Source organism: Cherax quadricarinatus, chromosome 11, assembly GCF_038502225.1.
Source record: "Cherax quadricarinatus isolate ZL_2023a chromosome 11, ASM3850222v1, whole genome shotgun sequence".
NCBI classification, from domain to species: domain Eukaryota; kingdom Metazoa; phylum Arthropoda; class Malacostraca; order Decapoda; family Parastacidae; genus Cherax; species Cherax quadricarinatus.
In genome coordinates this window covers 54,054,065-54,075,457 of record NC_091302.1, presented here as the reverse complement: position 1 = coordinate 54,075,457, position 21,393 = coordinate 54,054,065, and the positions used below count along the sequence as shown (strand labels likewise).

The following is a 21,393-nucleotide window of genomic DNA, read 5'->3' as shown; positions in this document are numbered from 1 at the left end:
TAATCATAGAAAAAAGGAACTGCAATTACTTGACTCAAAGATTTAGAGCTTCTCTTCAGCCTGAAAGACGAAGTGAACCTGTGAATCTAGAAGCTATATTTCCTTGTTTACCTTCTGTAGTGACTGTATACTGCATCATGTATACTTCGTATATCTGTATTTACGTGCGTATTTATATGAATACAATTCTCTTGAATTCATTTTTTAAATATTTTTATTCAAAGCCTAATGAAACATCTTTGGCATATTTTATAATTTGAGTTGAATATTTCACTTCATTCTTTACTGTAATTGTTATTAAAAATTATTTGTTTCCAGTATTTGAATCCAACTTTAATTTTCACGAAATAATAAAAACTGGGACTGTTGGGTTATTTGTTGCGTACTGGAGAAACCAAAGTTAACTGTACCAGTTACTGTGGTGGAGGCTACACTGGGCAATGGTTCCGTACTGGAGAAACCAGAGTTAACTGTACCAGTTACTGTGGTGGAGGCTACACTGGGCAATGGTTCCGTACTGGAGAAACCAGTGTTAACTGTGACTCACGAAATCGTAATGACACGTTAGCCCGTGGCTAACGCGACGGGCTGGAGTTTTGAGACTCTCTGACCGCGGGTTCAATCCCGGCCGGGGTATGGTCAGTGTTAACTGTACCAGTTACTGTGGTGGAGGCTACACTGGGCAATGGTTCCGTACTGGAGAAACCAGAGTTAACTGTACCAGTTACTGTGGTGGAGGCTACACTGGGCAATGGTTCCGTACTGGAGAAACCAGAGTTAACTGTACCAGTTACTGTGGTGGAGGCTACACTGGGCAATGGTTCCGTACTGGAGAAACCAGAGTTAACTGTACCAGTTACTGTGGTGGAGGCTACACTGGGCAATGGTTCCGTACTGGAGAAACCAGAGTTAACTGTACCAGTTACTGTGGTGGAGGCTACACTGGGCAATGGTTTCGTACTGGAGAAGCCAGTGTTAACTGTACCAGTTACTGTGGTGGAGGCTACACTGGGCAATGGTTGCGTACTGGAGAAACCAGTATTAACTGTACCAGTTACTGTGGTGGAGGCTACACTGGGCAATGGTTGCGTACTGGAGAAACCAGTGTTAACTGTACCAGTTACTGTGGTGGAGGCTACACTGGGCAATGGTTGCGTACTGGAGAAACCAGTGTTAACTGTACCAGTTACTGTGGTGGAGGCTACACTGGGCAATGGTTGCGTACTGGAGAAACCAGTGTTAACTGTACCAGTTACTGTGGTGGAGGCTACACTGGGCAATGGTTGCGTACTGGAGAAACCAGTGTTAACTGTACCAGTTACTGTGGTGGAGGCTACACTGGGCAATGGTTGCGTACTGGAGAAACCAGTGTTAACTGTACCAGTTACTGTGGTGGAGGCTACACTGGGCAATGGTTGCGTACTGGAGAAACCAGTGTTAACTGTACCAGTTACTGTGGTGGAGGCTACACTGGGCAATGGTTGCGTACTGGAGAAACCAGTGGTAACTGTACCAGTTACTGTGGTGGAGGCTACACTGGGCAATGGTTGCGTACTGGAGAAACCAGTATTAACGGTACCAGTTACTGTGGTGGAGGCTACACTGGGCAATGGTTCCGTACTGGAGAAACCAGTGTTAACGGTACCAGTTACTGGGTAATGCTCAACTCCCGAATATCTGGAGTTTACCTGAAGAAATGAGGAGTAGACTTGTAACTCCTTAAACTGAAGCTCATGATAAGTCACACTGGCTGACAAACAGTATAAGTGACAAAGTGAATTATCAAGTCACCTAAACTAAAATATAAGACCACGTAAACTGTAAAATATAGTCACAAGAGGTGAACAAGACCATCTGAAACGGAGGTCGAAGCACTGACTAGGCAAACAGAAAATATTGAACTTATTTTAAATGAATCATGTACGATCCAGGAGAGACAGGAGAAACCAAAAGACATTAATGAAATTGAAAGAAATGAAAAATGCTTCTTTTCATGGGCAAAAACCATATCCATTCCCGGACCCCTGCTAAAACATGAGACTTACACCGATGACAGAGATACTGATGATTGACATATTGAAGTCTCAATGACTCTTGTGTTTAATGAGCTATTAATCAGACCGAAAAACAATAATCCAAACGATTTTTTATGAACAAGACTCAAAACCTTGTCAATTTCTCCAAAATTTCTGACATAACCCTAATACCACTGGACTTTGAAATAGCTATTGACAACATGCCCATGCACTCTGTCCCAGGTCCAGACTCGTGGAACTCCGTGTTCGTCAAGAACTACTATCGCGTGCCTTAAGTATGTTACAGAGAGGGCGCCTAGACACGGGGGTCATCCCACAGTCGCTAAAAGCAAGGGATATAGCCCCACTCCACAAAGGTAGCAGCAAAGAAACAACAAAGAATTATAGACCAATAGATCTGATGTCCCACATCACAAAAATCTTTGAAAGGGTTCTAAGAAGCAAGATCGCCAGCCACTTGGATTCCAATTGCACAACTCAGAGCAACATGGATTTAAGGCAGGTCGATCCTGCCTCTCGCAGGAGCGACCTGCCCTAAATCCACTATGACATGGTCTAGATGCACTGGAGAACAGAATGCAGACGTAGTTCAAGCAGACTTTGCAAAAGCCTTCGACAATTGAGATCGTGGTGTATTAGTGCATAATAAACGCGCTAAAGGAATAACTGGTAAAGTGAGCAGATGTATTTTTTAACTTTCTAACCAACAGAACATAAAGAGTAATACTAGTAAACAGCAATATGTAAGAGGCTGCCACAGTGAAAAGTTCTGTTCCACAAGGCACAGTACTCGCCCCCCATTCTTTTCCTCGCCCTCATATCAGACACAGACGATACTAGAATCTGCATGAAAATGTCATCCATTGAGGACACTGTAAATCTCCAAGCGGATATAAATCAAGTCCTCCAAATTACTGCAAAATACAATATGATGCTCAATGAGGACAAATTTAAGATGCTCGAGAAAATAAAAGCTAGAACGAAGTATAAACAAATTCTAATCACACAAAGGAATGATAATGTCAGGATCTCACCTTCAAGGATCATAACAGTGTCACTATCACAACTCTTAGAAAAATGATGGGATGGATTATGAGAACCTTCAAAACAAGGGATGCAAAGCCATTGATGATTCTCTTTACGTCACTTGTTGTTTCTAGGCTAGAATACTGTTGTACACTAATAGTCCCTTTCAAGGCAGGCAAAACTGCAGGTCTGGAGAATGTAAAGAGAACGTTTACTGTACGTATGAGCTCAGTCAATCACCTTAATTACTGAGAACGTCTAAAGTTCTCTGAACTGTTCCCCTTGGAATGCAGGGGAGAAAGGTACATCATAATCTTCACCTGGGAAATCCTAGAGGGACTGGCCCCAACGGCCCAAACGGGCTGGAGTTTTGAGACTCTATGACCGCGGGTTCAATCCCGGCCGGGGGTATGGTGAAATCACTCTACGAAAGCAAAAGACTCGGTGATGGTGTAACAACCCCCATTAAGAGAAAACACAAGAAGTGTAAGGGGCCAATGATTCTTCAACAGCCTCCCATCATACATAAGGGGGATTACCAATAAAACCCTGGTTGTCTTCAAGACAGTGGTCAGTGCCAGACCAGCCGGGCTGAGGTTTGAACATTGGACTTCGTGCGGTCAGCAGTAACAGCCTGACTGTTCAAGCGCTGATCCGCCGGGAGGCTTAGTCATGGACCAGGCCCAGGAACGCAGTTTAAGTATAAGATCACAAAGTGTAAACTTGAAAAAAAGTATATAAATAAGGCTACAGGAAGATCCCCACAAGTGGTCACAGGAATTAAAACTAACGTAAATATTACCAGGGTAAACAAACTTCTAAAAGAAGATTTACTGTATGTTTGTGTTGGTGTTTGTGAGAGCAGTGTAGTAAACACCTGGTGTTTGTGAGAGCAGTGTAGTAAACACCTGGTGTTTGTGAGAGCAGTGTAGTAAACACCTGGTGTTTGTGACAGCAGTGTAGTAAACACCTGGTGTTTGTGAGAGCAGTGTAGTAAACACCTGGTGTTTGTGACAGCAGTGTAGTAAACACCTGGTGTTTGTGACAGCAGTGTAGTAAACACCTGGTGTTTGTGACAGCAGTGTAGTAAACACCTGGTGTTTGTGACAGCAGTGTAGTAAACACCTGGTGTTTGTGACAGTGTAGTAAACACCTGGTGTTTGTGACAGCAGTGTCGTAGACACCTGGTGTTTGTGACAGCAGTGTAGTAAACACCTGGTGTTTGTGACAGCAGTGTAGTAAACACCTGGTGTTTGTGACAGCAGTGTAGTAAACACCTGGTGTTTGTGAGAGCAGTGTAGTAAACACCTGGTGTTTGTGACAGTAGTGTAGTAAACACCTGGTGTTTGTGACAGCAGTGTAGTAAACACCTGGTGTTTGTGACAGTGTAGTAAACACCTGGTGTTTGTGAGAGCAGTGTAGTAAACACCTGGTGTTTGTGACAGCAGTGTCGTAGACACCTGGTGTTTGTGAGAGTAGTGTAGTAGACTTGGTGTTTGTGAGAGCAGTGTAGTAAACACCTGGTGTTTGTGAGAGTAGCGTAATACACATCTCGTGTTTGTGATAGTGTAGTACACTTGGTATGTGTGAGAGTAGTGTAGTACACACCTGGTGTTTGTGAGAGTAGTGTCGTAGACACCTGGTATTTGTGAGAGTAGTGTCGTAGACACCTGGTGTTTGTGAGAGTAGTGTCGTAGACACCTGGTGTTTGTGAGAGTAGTGGAGTAGACACCTGGTGTTTGTGAGAGTAGTGTAGTAGACACCTGGTGTTTGTGTGTAGTGTAGACACCTGGTGTTTGTGTGTAGTGCACTAGACACTTGGTGTTTGTGAGAGTAGTGTAGTAGACACCTGGTGTTTGTGAGAGTAGTGGAGTAGACACCTGGTGTTTGTGATAGTGGAGTAGACACCTGGTGTTTGTGAGAGTAGTGGAGTAGACACCTGGTGTTTGTGAGAGTAGTGGAGTAGACACCTGGTGTTTGTGAGTAGTGTAATAGGCACCTGGTGTTTGTGAGAGTAGTGTAGTAGACTTGGTGTTTGTGAAAGTGTAGTAGACACCTGGCGTTTGTGAGAGTAGTGTAGTAGACTTGGTATTTGTGAGAGTAGTGTAGTAGACTTGGTATTTGTGAGAGTGTAGTAGACATCTGGTGTTTGTGTGTAGTGTAGTAGACACCTGGTGTTTGTGAGAGCAGTGTCGTAGACACCTGGTGTTTGGGATAGTGTAGAAGACACTTGGTGTTTGTGACAGTAGTGTGGTAGACACTTGGTGTTTGTGAGTGTGGTAGACACTTGGTTCTTGTGAGAGAAGTGTGGTACACACTTGGTGTTTGTGATAGTAGTGAAGAAGACACTTGGTGTTTTTGAGAGTAGTGTGGTAGACACATGGTGTTTGTGTGTGGTAGGCACTTGGTGTTTGTGATAGTGTGGTAGACACTTGGTGTTTGTGACAGTAGTGTGGTAGACACTTGGTGTTTGTGATAGTGTGGTAGACACTTGGTGTTTGTGACAGTATAGTACACACTTGGTGTTTGTGACAGTGCTGTAGACACTTGGTGTTTGTGGCAGACACTTGGTCTTTGTAACAGTAGTGTGGCAGACACGGTGTTTGTGGCAGACACTTGGTGTTTGTGACAGTAGTGTGGCAGACACGGTGTTTGTGGCAGACACTTGGTGTTTGTAACAGTAGTGTGGCAGACACGGTGTTTGTGGCAGACACTTGGTGTTTGTAACAGTAGTGTGGCAGACACGGTGTTTGTGGCAGACACTTGGTGTTTGTAACAGTAGTGAGGCAGACACGGTGTTTGTGGCAGACACTTGGTGTTTGTAACAGTAGTGTGGCAGACACGGTGTTTGTGGCAGACACTTGGTGTTTGTAACAGTAGTGTGTCAGACACGGTGTTTGTGGTAGACACTTGGTGTTTGTGAAAGTAGTGTGGTAGACACTTGGTGTTTGTGAAAGTAGTGTGGTAGACACTTGGTGTTTGTGAAAGTAGTGTGGTAGACACTTGGTGTTTGTGAGAGTAGTGTGGTAGACACTTGGTGTTTGTGAGAGTAGTGTGGTAGACACTTGGTGTTTGTGAGAGTAGTGTGGTAGACACATGGTGTTTGTGATAGTGTGGTAGACACTTGGTGTTTGTGAGTAGTGTGGTAGACACTTGGTGTTTGTGAGAGTAGTGTGGTAGACACTTGGTGTTTGTGAGAGTAGTGTGATAGACACTTGGTGTTTGTGAGAGTAGTGTGGTAGACACTTGGTGTTTGTGAGAGTAGTGTGATAGACACTTGGTGTTTGTGAGAGTAGTGTGATAGACACTTGGTGTTTGTGAGAGTAGTGTGGTAGACACTTGGTGTTTGTGAGAGTAGTGTGATAGACACTTGGTGTTTGTGAGAGTAGTGTGGTAGACACTTGGTGTTTGTGATAGTGTGGTAGACACTTGGTGTTTGTGAGTACGGTAGACACTTCGTGTTTGTGATAGTGTGGTAGACACTTGGTGTTTGTGATAGTGTGGTAGACACATGGTGTTTGTGAGTAGTGTGGTAGACACTTGGTGTTTGTGATAGTATGGTAGACACTTGGTGTTTGTGATAGTATGGTAGACACTTGGTGTTTGTGAGAGTAGTGTGGTAGACACTTGGTGTTTGTGAGAGTAGTGTGGTAGACACTTGGTGTTTGTGAGAGTAGTGTGGTAGACACTTGGTGTTTGTGAGAGTAGTGTGGTAGACACTTGGTGTTTGTGAGAGTAGTGTGGTAGACACTTGGTGTTTGTGATAGTATGGTAGACACTTGGTGTTTGTGATAGTATGGTAGACACTTGGTGTTTGTGAGAGTAGTGTGGTAGACACTTGGTGTTTGTGAGAGTAGTGTGGTAGACACTTGGTGTTTGTGAGAGTAGTGTGGTAGACACTTGGTGTTTGTGAGAGTAGTGTGGTAGACACTTGGTGTTTGTGAGAGTAGTGTGGTAGACACTTGGTGTTTGTGGCAGACACTTGGTGTTTGTAACAGTAGTGTGGTAGACACTTGGTGTTTGTAACAGTAGTGTGGTAGACACTTGGTGTTTGTGAGAATAGTGTGGTAGACACTTGGTGTTTGTGAGAGTAGTGTGGTAGACACCTGGTGTTTGTGAGAATAGTATGGTAGACACTTGGTGTTTGTGAGAGTAGTGTGGTAGACACTTGGTGTTTGTGAGAGTAGTGTGGTAGACACCTGGTGTTTGTGAGAATAGTATGGTAGACACTTGGTGTTTGTGAGAGTAGTGTGGTAGACACTTGGTGTTTGTGAGAGTAGTGTGGTAGACACCTGGTGTTTGTGAGAATAGTATGGTAGACACTTGGTGTTTGTGAGAGTAGTGTGGTAGACACTTGGTGTTTGTGAGAGTAGTGTGGTAGACACTTGGTGTTTGTGAGAGTAGTGTGGTAGACACTTGGTGTTTGTGAGAGTAGTGTGGTAGACACTTGGTGTTTGTGAGAGTAGTGTGGTAGACACCTGGTGTTTGTGAGAATAGTATGGTAGACACTTGGTGTTTGTGAGAGTAGTGTGGTAGACACTTGGTGTTTGTGAGAATAGTATGGTAGACACTTGGTGTTTGTGAGAGTAGTGTGGTAGACACTTAGTGTTTGTGATAGTGTGGTAGACACTTAGTGTTTGTGATAGTGTGGTAGACACTTAGTGTTTGTGATAGTGTGGTAGACACTTAGTGTTTGTGAGAGTAGTGTGGTAAACACTTGGTGTTTGTGATAGTGTGGTAGACACTTAGTGTTTGTGAGAGTAGTATGGTAGACACTTGGTGTTTGTGATAGTATGGTAGACACTTGGTGTTTGTGAGAGTAGTGTGGTAGACACTTGGTGTTTGTGATAGTGTGGTAGACACTTGGTGTTTGTGAGAGTAGTGTGGTAGACACTTGTTTGTGAGAGTAGTGTGGTAGACACTTGGTGTTTGTGAGAGTAGTGTGGTAGACACTTGGTGTTTGTGAGAGTAGTGTGGTAGACACTTGTTTGTGAGAGTAGTGTGGTAGACACTTGGTGTTTGTGAGAGTAGCGTGGTAGACACTTGGTGTTTGTGAGAGTAGTGTGGTAGACACTTGGTGTTTGTGAAAGTGTGGTAGACACTTGGTGTTTGTGAGAGTAGTGTGGTAGACACTTGGTGTTTGTGATAGTGTGGTAGACACTTGGTGTTTGTGAGAGTAGTGTGGTAGACACTTGGTGTTTGTGAAAGTGTGGTAGACACTTGGTGTTTGTGAGAGTAGTGTGGTAGACACTTGGTGTTTGTGATAGTGTGGTAGACACTTGGTGTTTGTGAGAGTAGTGTGGTAGACACTTGGTGTTTGTGAGAGTAGTGTGGTAGACACTTGGTGTTTGTGATAGTGTGGTAGACACTTGGTGTTTGTGAGAGTAGTGTGGTAGACACTTGGTGTTTGTGATAGTGTGGTAGACACTTGGTGTTTGTGAGAGTAGTGTGGTAGACACTTGGTGTTTGTGAAAGTGTGGTAGACACTTGGTGTTTGTGAGAGTAGTGTGGTTGACACTTGGTGTTTGTGAGTAGTGTGGTAGACACTTGGTGTTTGTGAGAGTAGTGTGGTACCCACATATATTTTCTAGTACCCACAGAGTTCTAATACCCACATGTTATAGTTCTAGTGTCCACATATAGTTCATATTCACATACTGTTCTAGTACTCTTATAGTACCCACATACAGATCCTACATACAGTTCCAGTACCCACATATAGATCCTACATACAGTTCTAGTACCCACATGTAGATCCTACATACAGTTCTAGTACCCACATATAGATCCTACATACAGTTCTAGTACCCACATACAGATCCTACATACAGTTCTAGTACCCACATGTAGATCCTACATACAGTTCTAGTACCCACATACAGATCCTACATACAGTTCTAGTACCCACATGTAGATCCTACATACAGTTCTAGTACCCACATACAGATCCTACATACAGTTCTAGTACCCACATGTAGATCCTACATACAGTTCTAGTACCCACATACAGATCCTACATACAGTTCTAGTACCCACATGTAGATCCTACATACAGTTCTAGTACCCACATATAGATCCTACATACAGTTCTAGTACCCACATATAAATCCTACATACAGTTCTAGTACCCACATATAAATCCTACATACAGTTCTAGTACCCACATATAGATCCTACATACAGTTCTAGTACCCACATATAGATCCTACATACAGTTCTAGTACCCACATATAAATCCTACATACAGTTCTAGTACCCACATATAGATCCTACATACAGTTCTAGTACCCACATATAGATCCTACATACAGTTCTAGTACCCACATATAGATCCTACATACAGTTCTAGTACCCACATATAGATCCTACATACAGTTCTAGTACCCACATATAGATCCTACGTACAGTTCTAGTACCCACATATAGATCCTACGTACAGTTCTAGTACCCACATATAAATCCTACATACAGTTCTAGTACCCACATATAAATCCTACATACAGTTCTAGTACCCACATATAAATCCTACATACAGTTCTAGTACCCACATATAGATCCTACATACAGTTCTAGTACCCACATATAGATCCTACGTACAGTTCTAGTACCCACATATAAATCCTACATACAGTTCTAGTACCCACATATAAATCCTACATACAGTTCTAGTACCCACATATAAATCCTACATACAGTTCTAGTGCCCACATATAAATCCTACATACAGTTCTAGTACCCACATATAAATCCTACATACAGTTCTAGTACCCACATAAATCCTACATACAGTTCTAGTACCCACATATAAATCCTACATACAGTTCTAGTACCCACATAAATCCTACATACAGTTCTAGTACCCACATATAAATCCTACATACAGTTCTAGTACCCACATATAAATCCTACATACAGTTCTAGTACCCACATATAAATCCTACATACAGTTCTAGTACTCATAATTTTAGTACCCACATGAGTTCTATTACCCACGAGTCCTTGTACTCGCATTGTTCTAGAACTCACATGTTCTAATCGTATACAGTTCAAATGCCCACATAAAGAACTAGTACCTACATACAGTTCTACCCATAGTTCTAGTACCTACATACAGTTCTACCCATAGTTCTAGTACCTACATACAGTTCTACCCATAGTTCTAGTACCTACATACAGTTCTACCCATAGTTCTAGTACCTACATACAGTTCTACCCATAGTTCTAGTACCTACATACAGTTCTACCCATAGTTCTAGTACCTACATACAGTTCTACCCATAGTTCTAGTACCTACATATAGTTCCTAATACCCACAAAGAGTTTTAGAACCTGCACAGTTCTAGTAGCTACATATAGTTTTAGTATAGTTCTAGTGCCAACGTAATTCTAGTACCACCATAGTTCTAGTATCTGCATATAATTCTAGAATCCACGTATGATTCTACCACTTACATATAATTCTACTTGCATATAGTTCTAGTACTGGCACACAGTTCCAGTATCCACACAGCTCTAGTAACCACAGTTCTAGTACCCATGTATAGTTCCAGTACCCACACAGCTCTAGTAACCACAGTTCTAGTACCCATGTATAGTTCCAGTACCCACACAGCTCTAGTAACCACAGTTCTAGTACCCATGTATAGTTCCAGTACCCACACAGCTCTAGTAACCACAGTTCTAGTACCCATGTATAGTTCCAGTACCCACACAGCTCTGGTAACCACAGTTCTAGTACCCATGTATAGTTCCAGTACCCACACAGTTCTAGTACCCATGTATAGTTCCAGTACCCACACAGTTCTAGTACCCATGTATAGTTCCAGTACCCACACAGTTCTAGTACCCTTGTATAGTTCTAGTACTCACACAGTTCTAGTACCCATGTATAGTTCCAGTACTCACACAGTTCTAGTACCCATGTATAGTTCCAGTACTCACACAGTTCTAGTACCCATGTATAGTTCCAGTACTCACACAGTTCTAGTACGCATGTATAGTTCCAGTACCCACACAGCTCTAGTAACCACAGTTCTAGTACCCATGTATAGTTCCAGTACCCACACAGCTCTGGTAACCACAGTTCTAGTACCCATGTATAGTTCCAGTACCCACACAGTTCTAGTACCCATGTATAGTTCCAGTACCCACACAGTTCTAGTACCCATGTATAGTTCCAGTACCCACACAGTTCTAGTACCCATGTATAGTTCCAGTACCCACACAGTTCTAGTACCCATGTATAGTTCCAGTACCCACACAGTTCTAGTACCCATGTATGGTTCCAGTACCCACACAGTTCTAGTACCCATGTATAGTTTCAGTACCCACACAGTTCTAGTACCCATGTATAGTTCCAGTACTCACACAGTTCTAGTACCCATGTATAGTTCCAGTACCCACACAGTTCTAGTACCCATGTATGGTTCCAGTACCCACACAGTTCTAGTACCCATGTATGGTTCCAGTACCCACACAGTTCTAGTACCTATGTATAGTTCCAGTACCCACACAGTTCTAGTACCCATGTATAGTTCCAGTACTCACACAGTTCTAGTACCCATGTATAGTTCCAGTACCCACACAGTTCTAGTACCCATGTATGGTTCCAGTACCCACACAGTTCTAGTACCCATGTATGGTTCCAGTACCCACACAGTTCTAGTACCCACACAGTTCTAGTACCCATGTATAGTTCCAGTACCCACACAGTTCTAGTACCCATGTATAGTTCCAGTACTCACACAGTTCTAGTACCCATGTATAGTTCCAGTACCCACACAGTTCTAGTACCCATGTATGGTTCCAGTACCCACACAGTTCTAGTACCCATGTATGGTTCCAGTACCCACACAGTTCTAGTACCCATGTATGGTTCCAGTACCCACACAGTTCTAGTATCCATGTATGGTTCCAGTACCCACACAGTTCTAGTACCCATGTATGGTTCCAGTACCCACACAGTTCTAGTACCCATGTATGGTTCCAGTACCCACACAGTTCTAGTACCCATGTATGGTTCCAGTACCCACACAGTTCTAGTACCCATGTATGGTTCCAGTACCCACACAGTTCTAGTATCCATGTATGGTTCCAGTACCCACACAGTTCTAGTACCCATGTATGGTTCCAGTACCCACACAGTTCTAGTACCCATGTATGGTTCCAGTACCCACACAGTTCTAGTACCCATGTATGGTTCCAGTACCCACACAGTTCTAGTACCCATGTATGGTTCCAGTACCCACACAGTTCTAGTATCCATGTATGGTTCCAGTACCCACACAGTTCTAGTACCCATGTATGGTTCCAGTACCCACACAGTTCTAGTACCCATGTATGGTTCCAGTACCCACACAGTTCTAGTACCCATGTATAGTTCCAGTACCCACACAGTTCTAGTACCCATGTATAGTTCCAGTACCCACACAGTTCTAGTACCCATGTATAGTTCCAGTACCCATACAGTTCTAGTACCCATGTATGGTTCTTGTAGCCACACAAAACATCTCAAATACTAGGCAGGCTTCAAGTTAATAATGTGGTTGTATCTGTTGCGGAGAAGTTTGGTAAGAGCGTGTACTAGGAAGACGACTGCTTCCTGCACACTGCTACAACAACTTACTACAATGAAAGATACAGCAGAACTTGTGGAATAAACTGGTTGAAGAGCGAGGAGAGGCAAGAATACAACTGTGTCAACATTTATGGTTGAAGATTCTTCAGTATAATATCAGAGGATGACACAAATATTGCCTGAACCAAGATAAAAGTTTTCAAGATGGTGTTAGACAGCTTACGTTATCAAGTGTAGGATCAGCCGGCTGTGATGGTTAGCTATGTAGGCCTGCAGGCCGCTAGTACAAACAACCTGGTTGACCAGGCGGTGAACAGGGAGGTCGGGTTGTGGGGATAAAGTCCTATACAGTATCTATTGTGACTTCAGTAATTTTGATATACAGTAGACATGTGATCTACGGCAGGAGTGACCCACCTTTAATATACCAATAATCGGCTTCCAGAGTCTTCCTGCTCCTGCAGCGAGACTTGTCTGTTGCTTGCCTCGACACCAGTGTGACCTCTGTGTGACCTACAGGAGTGTGCCTACAGCAGGAATGTGACCTACAACAACGGAGGAGGCGGCGGCGGCGGCGAGGAAGCAGTAGTGGAGGTGGTGTAGAGAGCCTCGGCGGCGGCGCAATAAGAGAGCGAGTGTTGTGTTGTGTCGGGGGGGGGAGGACTTACCCGTGTGTCAGCAGTGGACGCAAGCGGGCACGCTCAGCACTAGCTAGCTAGCTAGCTGCTCTTGACGGCTAAGTGCTACTAACAGCGAAGTGGTGTTGGTGTCAAGGAGACCGGTGAAGGCTTGACGGTGATGGTGAGTTGTAGGACTAAGAGGTGAGAGCGGCAGGTCGGTGCGAGCCACGGCACGGGTGTCGTCGTCGGCGGCACTGAGAGCCACACTCGCCAGGGCCACCAGCAGCAGCCGTAGCGCGACCCACGCCTCTCACCGCGCACGCCCACCCCATACACCCCACCGCCCGACGTACGCCCACGATCGATTCCTCAGCACAGAGAGGCCGCTCCACAGCCCCAGTTACCGCCCGCTGCAGTCCCGATACCAGTCAGTGCACCCGACACAGCCGCAACCACAGCTGCTTTACCCAGCCTCTACCCCAGCCGGATACACAGCCCCATCACAGCCGGACCTACAATCCCTACCACAGCCGGATCTACAGCCCCTACCACAGCCAGACCTACAGCCCCTACCCCAGCCGGATACACAGCACCCCACAACATATTCCCAGCGTTTACTACAATCAGAACTAATACTACAGGGTCAACTACAGCTCTAATCGCAGCCTTTACAACAGCTTCTACTCACTACCGAAACCACAGCCGGAACTACACCCGGAACCACAGCCGGAACTACACCTGGAACTACAGCCGGAACTACAGCTGGAACCCACCGGAAAATCAGCTGGAACTAGAACCCCCCCCTCATCCAGCCGCCATTACGGCTGAATACAAGTACTGCCAAATCCGCACTACAGCTTTTACTACAGCCGGAACTACATCACTCACTCAAGCCGCCACCACTACCGGACAAGCAGCTCAATCTGTCACTGCCACAACCAGAATCACAATTTCCATCAATCACTGCCACAGTCGGGACCTCAACACAGATACACCAGACACTGCCATGTAAGTCACTGCCGAAAAGTCACCGAACTCACCTTTCACTGCCAAAACCCGCACCAGTCACTGCCACTCTAGTGAGATAATCGACAATCTCACCACTGCCAGAGTCACAAAATGCGTATACGAAGCAGTGAGCGCAGCCGCAGCCCAAGTGTCCAGCAGGGTGCTAGTTCTCAGAGTCAACGTCAGAGACGGCGCCAGAGAGCTCATCGTCCTAGCCAGAGCGCCTCCTCCGCCCACTCCACCAGACGGAGTCGGAGCTTCTATCTCCAACATCAAAGGAGTCAGAGTGCACACAGTAGCTACCAGGAGAGCCCCAGCCCAAGCAGCTCGCAGGAACGCGCACAAAGGCGCAGCAGAAGCACCCGTAAGAGTTATCGCAAGAGAAGGAGTCACAGCGCCTATGAAAGGCGGCGGAGCACAAGTTCCCGCTCCAGACGCACCAAAAAGCGCAGCGAGAGCCAGCAGCAGACATCCGGCCGCCGACAGAGCCAGAGCCCCCGCCGCAGACGTCGCCACTGGTACAGTCAGAGCCCCCAGAGTCCTCGCCAACGACGGAGCAGAAGTCAACACAGAAGACAACGTCGCAAGAAGAGCAAAAGTCCAGAACAGAAGCGCCACCACTGGTACAGCCAGAGTCCCCCTCGCCTAAGACGAAGCCGAAGTTTCCATCATACATTTAGGCACAGGAAGAGTCAAAGTCCCCATTGGAAGCATCGACACTGGTATAGTGAAAGCCCCAAAAGTTCTCGCCAGAGGCGAAGTCAGAGTCAGTTCTACAGACGATATTATAGTCCCCTTCGCAAACAACGTCAGAAACGAAGTCAAAGCCCCAAGAAGAAACGTCGTCACTGGTTCAGCCAAAGTCCCCCTCTGGATCGTCGCAAAAAGCGAAGCAAGAGCCCCCGCCGTCACAAAAGTCAAAGCCCCCATCGGAAGATAAGTCACAAACGTAGCACAAGTCCCCATCGAAAGACAAGTCAAAAGAGTAATATAAGTCCGCATCGAAGATACCGTCATAGAAGCCATAGCCCCTACAGAAGCCCCCGACAAAGGGAAAGCAAGAGCCCTGGTCAGAAACACCACTGGTTTAGCAGCCAGAGTCCAGAAAGAAGACCTCGTCAACGTAGGAAGAGGAGGAGCCATCAGAGCTACCGCCAGCGACGGAGTCAGAGCACCCATCAGAGTTACCGTCAGAGGCGGAGCCAGAGTCCCCACCCCAAATATCGTCATAGGCGAAGCAGAAGCACAGAGATGAGTCGAAGCCTCAGTGACTATCAAAGTCGAAGTCAAAGCGTCTATGAGACCAAGAGTCAAGTCATAACAAAAACTCAAAGCAAGAAATAAACTTAGCCGCCTATTAGGTCCTACTCTGATTGAAGAGCCAGATGCAACACTTGACTGTTTATATTTAACACTCATCTTACAAACTCATGAAAACAAACATCACATTTCATAAACTTAAGGAATTAGACAAATAAATTATAGGGCCAATGTCAGTCATCCTCCCCCTCCCTAATATATATATATATATATATATATATATATATATATATATATATATATATATATATATATATATATATATATATATATATACAAAACAATCATAAAACCTATGAATTATTTCCGAAAGCGGAGATAGAGTCAAACCATATACATGAGTATTTATGAAGAAATTAGAAAGGCTTTGCAGATTTGCTAATAAAGATGGTCTCCTTTAATCTCATGCTTGACAACTACCAGAGAAGCTTCCAAGGCCCAGCAAAGAGGACAACAACAACAGCGGACGTACAGGGAAAACATCAGATGTATTATAGAAGCATAACATCTAATACAACAAGCAAAGAAACAGGATAAACATCGGGGCAAAAATAATCTGAATAACTGTGTAGAGAACACAGAGAAACCAAATTAACGTCGGGGACGATGCAACAGGATACACACCACCATCTTTAGAAGAAAACGTTAAGTAGTAACCAGCCCCAAGGACGCTGCCAAGAAGCAACTGGTTCTTAACCTCACAGACGTAGTTAAGAAGCAACTGGTTCTTAACCTCACAGACGTAGTTAAGAAGCAACTGGTTCTTAACCTCACAGACGTAGTTAAGAAGCAACTAGTTCTTAACCTCACAGACGTAGTTAAGAAGCAACTGGTTCTTAACCTCACAGACGTAGTTAAGAAGCAACTGGTTCTTAACCTCACAGACGTAGTTAAGAAGCAACTAGTTCTTAACCTCACAGACGTAGTTAAGAAGCAACTGGTTCTTAACCTCACAGACGTAGTTAAGAAGCAACTAGTTCTTAACCTCACAGACGTAGTTAAGAAGCAACTAGTTCTTAACCTCACAGACGTAGTTAAGAAGCAACTGGTTCTTAACCTCACAGACGTAGTTAAGAAGCAACTAGTTCTTAACCTCACAGACGTAGTTAAGCAACTAGTTCTTAACCTCACAGACGTAGTTAAGAAGCAACTAGTTCTTAACCTCACAGACGTAGTTAAGAAGCAACTAGTTCTTAACCTCACAGACGTAGTTAAGAAGCAACTAGTTCTTAACCTCACAGACGTAGTTAAGAAGCAACTAGTTCTTAACCTCACAGACGTAGTTAAGAAGCAACTGGTTCTTAACCTCACAGACGTAGTTAAGAAGCAACTAGTTCTTAACCTCCCAGACGTAGTTAAGAAGCAACTAGTTCTTAACCTCACAGACGTAGTTAAGAAGCAACTGGTTCTTAACCTCACAGACGTAGTTAAGAAGCAACTAGTTCTTAACCTCACAGACGTAGTTAAGCAACTAGTTCTTAACCTCACAGACGTAGTTAAGAAGCAACTAGTTCTTAACCTCACAGACGTAGTTAAGAAGCAACTAGTTCTTAACCTCACAGACGTAGTTAAGAAGCAACTAGTTCTTAACCTCACAGACGTAGTTAAGAAGCAACTAGTTCTTAACCTCACAGACGTAGTTAAGAAGCAACTGGTTCTTAACCTCACAGACGTAGTTAAGAAGCAACTAGTTCTTAACCTCACAGACGTAGTTAAGAAGCAACTAGTTCTTAACCTCACAGACGTAATTAAGAAGCAACTAGTTCTTAACCTCACAGACGTAGTTAAGAAGCAACTAGTTCTTAACCTCACAGACGTAGTTAAGAAGCAACTAGTTCTTAACCTCACAGACGTAGTTAAGAAGCAACTAGTTCTTAACCTCACAGACGTAGTTAAGAAGCAACTAGTTCTTAACCTCACAGACGTAGTTAAGAAGCAACTAGTTCTTAACCTCACAGACGTAGTTAAGAAGCAACTAGTTCTTAACCTCACAGACGTAGTTAAGAAGCAACTAGTTCTTAACCTCACAGACGTAGTTAAGAAGCAACTAGTTCTTAACCTCACAGACGTAGTTAAGAAGCAACTAGTTCTTAACCTCACAGACGTAGTTAAGAAGCAACTAGTTCTTAACCTCACAGACGTAGTTAAGAAGCAACTAGTTTCTAACCTCACAGACGTAGTTAAGAAGCAACTAGTTCTTAACCTCACAGACGTAGTTAAGAAGCAACTAGTTCTTAACCTCACAGACGTAGTTAAGAAGCAACTAGTTCTTAACCTCACAGACGTAGTTAAGAAGCAACTAGTTTCTAACCTCACAGACGTAGTTAAGAAGAAACTAGTTCTTAACCTCACAGACGTAGTTAAGAAGCAACTGGTTTCTAACCTCACAGACGTAGTTAAGAAGCAACTAGTTCTTAACCTCACAGACGTAGTTAAGAAGCAACTAGTTTCTAACCTCACAGACGTAGTTAAGAAGCAACTGGTTCTTAACCTCACAGACGTAGCTAAGAAGCAACTGGTTCTTAACCTCACAGACGTAGTTAAGAAGCAACTAGTTTCTAACCTCACAGACGTAGCTAAGAAGCAACTAGTTTCTAACCTCACAGACGTAGTTAAGAAGCAACAAATTCTTAACCTCACAGACGTAGTTAAGAAGCAACAAATTCTTAACCTCACAGACGTAGTTAAGAAGCAACAAATTCTTAACCTCACAGACGTAGTTAAGAAGCAACAAATTCTTAACCTCACAGACGTAGTTAAGAAGCAACTGGTTCTTAACCTCACAGACGCAGCTAAGAAGCAACTGGTTCTTTACCTCACAGACGTAGTTAAGAAGCAACTGGTTCTTTACCTCACAGACGTAGTTAAGAAGCAACTGGTTCTTTACCTCACAGACGTAGTTAAGAAGCAACTGGTTCTTTACCTCACAGACGTAGTTAAGAAGCAACCGGTTCTTTACCTCACAGACGTAGTTAAGAAGCAACTGGTTCTTTACCTCACAGACGTAGCTAAGAAGCAACTGGTTCTTAACCTCACAGACGTAGTTAAGAAGCAACTGGTTCTTTACCTCACAGACGTAGTTAAGAAGCAACTGGTTCTTAACCTCACAGACGTAGCTAAGAAGCAACTGGTTCTTAACCTCACAGACGTAGTTAAGAAGCAACTGGTTCTTAACCTCACAGACGTAGCAGAAAATGCGTCTATTTCCCAGAGATCATAAGAAGTTCCAAAATTCATCACTAAGAAGTCAGCAACTCATCACTACCACAGAAAGCTTAAGCAGTTATAACAGCGGTTAACATTAATATCATTTTCTAATTGGAAGTCTTGGATGAGAAGTGAGGGTGATGAGATGAGCAGTGAGGGTGATGAGATGAGCAGTGAGGGTGATGAGATGGGAAGTGAGGGTGATGAGATGGGAAGTGAGGGTGATGAGATGGGAAGTGAGGGTGATGAGATGGGAAGTGAGGGTGATGAGATGGGAAGTGAGGGTGATGAGATGGGAAGTGAGGGTGGTGAGATGGGAAGTGAGGGTGATGAGATGGGAAGTGAGGGTGATGAGATGGGAAGTGAGGGTGGTGAGATGGGAATTGAGGGTGGTGAGATGGGAAATGAGGGTGGTGAGATGGGAAGTGAGGGTGGTGAGATGGGAAGTGAGGGTGGTGAGATGGGAAGTGAGGGTGGTGAGATGGGAATTGAGGGTGGTGAGATTGGAAGTGAGGGTGGTGAGATGGGAAGTGAGGGTGGTGAGATGGGAAGTGAGGGTGGTGAGATGGGAATTGAGGGTGGTGAGATGGGAAGTGAGGGTGATGAGATGGGAAGTGAGGGTGGTGAGATGGGAAGTGAGGGTGGTGAGATGGGAAGTGAGGGTGATGAGATGGGAAGTGAGGGTGGTGAGATGGGAAGTGAGGGTGGTGAGATGGGAAGTGAGGGTGGTGAGATGGGAAGTGAGGGTGATGAGATGGGAAGTGAGGGTGGTGAGATGGGAAGTGAGGGTGGTGAGATGGGAAGTGAGGGTGGTGAGATGGGAAGTGAGGGTGATGAGATGGGAAGTGAGGGTGGTGAGATGGGAAGTGAGGGTGGTGAGATGGGAAGTGAGGGTGGTGAGATGGGAAGTGAGGGTGGTGAGATGGGAAGTGAGGGTGGTGAGATGGGAAGTGAGGGTGGTGAGATGGGAAGTGAGGGTGGTGAGATGGGAAGTGAGGGTGGTGAGATGGGAAGTGAGGGTGGTGAGATGGGAAGTGAGGGTGGTGAGATGGGAAGTGAGGGTGGTGAGATGGGAAGTGAGGGTGGTGAGATGGGAAGGGTAGGTAGGGAGAGGAAGGGAGGGAGGGTAGGAGGGACGGAGGGAAGGAAAGAAGGAACGTTTAGAGAAAGGTCAAGTTGTCCCTAGAGAGATCATTAAGATCATTCAGACCATAATGAGTGTATTAAGACCAGCGGCAGACATGACAACACTGGCGCCACCAACAATGGCGCCGATGACAATGGCGGCAGTAACAGTGGCGCAGGCGGCAGTAACGCCGGCGGTGGCGGTAGTAAAGGCGGCGAGAACGTCTGCCATAGTGTCTGCAGGTGTTTTTACGGTGGCGCTGGTGGTTATGGTTGTAGTGGTTATGGTTGTGGCTGTGGCGGTAATGATTGTAGTGGTTACTGTGGTTGTGGCGGTGGTTATGGTTGTGGTGGTTATGGTTGTGACAGTGCTGGCGTTGTTGTGTGTAGTGGTGATGGTTGTATTGGTGATGGTTGTGGTTGTAGTAGTGATGGTTGTGATTGTAGTGGTGATGGTTGTGGTTGTTGTAGTGGTGATGGTTGTGGTTGTTGTAGTGGTGGTGATGGTAATGGTTGTTGTAGCGGTGGTGATGGTTATTGCAGTGGTGATGGTTGTGGTTGTTGTGGTGGTGATAGTTGTGGTTGTAGTGGTGGTGGTTGTGGTTGTATTGGTGGTGATGGCTGTGGTTGTTGTAGTGGTGGTGATGGTTGTGGTTGTAGTGGTGATGGTTGTGGTTGTAGTGATGGTTGTGGTTGTAGTGGTGATGGTTGTGGTTGTATTGGTGGTGATGGCTGTGGTTGTTGTAGTGGTGGTGATGGTTGTGGTTGTAGTGGTGATGGTTGTGGTTGTAGTGATGGTTGTGGTTGTAGTGGTGATGGTTGTGGTTGTGCTGGTGATGGTTATGGTTGTTGTAGTGGTTATGATGGTTGTGGTTGTAATTGTTGTAGTGGTGATGGTTATGGTTGTTGTGATGGTTATGGTTGTAGTGGTGATTATGGTTGTGGTTGTAGTGGTGATGATGGTTGTGGATGTAGTAGTGATGGTTGTGGTTGTTGTAGTGGTGATGATGGTTGTGGTTGTAGCAGTGATGGTTGTGGTTGCTGTAGTGGTGGTGATGATTATGGTTGTTGTAGTGGTGGTGATGGTTGTAGTGGTGTCAACTAACAGTTGTGACGTAATGGATGATAGAGAGAGATGGTAGTCTCCAGGTTGTGAGATATAACATCATCATCACCAATATGATGATACACTTAAATAAAGAATTGTAAGGTTTAAGAGGCACAATTATCCTCAAAGATGTCTTAATTAAACCATGAATTAAGGAAAGATCCTACACTTCACATTACGAAACAGACAAAACAAATGCGATAGTAATTTTGGTCAAAGTAGATTATAGTGGAAAAATGAACATGTTATTAGAAGACGGGGAACTTACGTGCCTCTTAATTAAACTTGGCACAGCAGTACTAGTATACTCCACGTACTCTCTCTCTCTCTCTCTCTCTGTCTCTCTCTCACAACTAAGAATTTTCT

The 21,393-nt window shown here is 44.6% G+C and overlaps 2 protein-coding genes across 10 annotated transcripts in view; one reads left to right on the top strand and one right to left on the bottom strand.

Annotated features, from left to right (window-relative positions):
* Positions 1-21,393, bottom strand: part of EndoA (SH3 domain containing GRB2 like, endophilin-A) — a 388,245-nt gene that overhangs the window by 307,567 nt on the left and 59,285 nt on the right. For 3 of the 9 annotated variants that reach the window (XM_070084150.1, XM_070084148.1, XM_070084149.1), the window contains exon 1: positions 13,308-13,514. The exons of 1 other annotated variant lie outside the window; for it this stretch is intronic. The gene's annotated coding sequence lies outside the window, so the exon portion shown is untranslated. Of the gene's footprint in view, positions 1-13,056; positions 13,219-13,307; positions 13,516-21,393 lie in introns of those variants that run through there. 5 more of the 9 variants (XM_070084140.1, XM_070084147.1, XM_070084151.1 and 2 more) reach the window with 5 other exon arrangements.
* LOC128687461 (serine/arginine repetitive matrix protein 5-like) lies at positions 13,681-15,611 on the top strand. Its single transcript, XM_053774931.2, has one exon. The coding sequence runs from the start codon at positions 14,379-14,381 to the stop codon at positions 15,609-15,611; it is 1,233 nt and encodes a 410-aa protein (XP_053630906.1). The 5' UTR covers positions 13,681-14,378.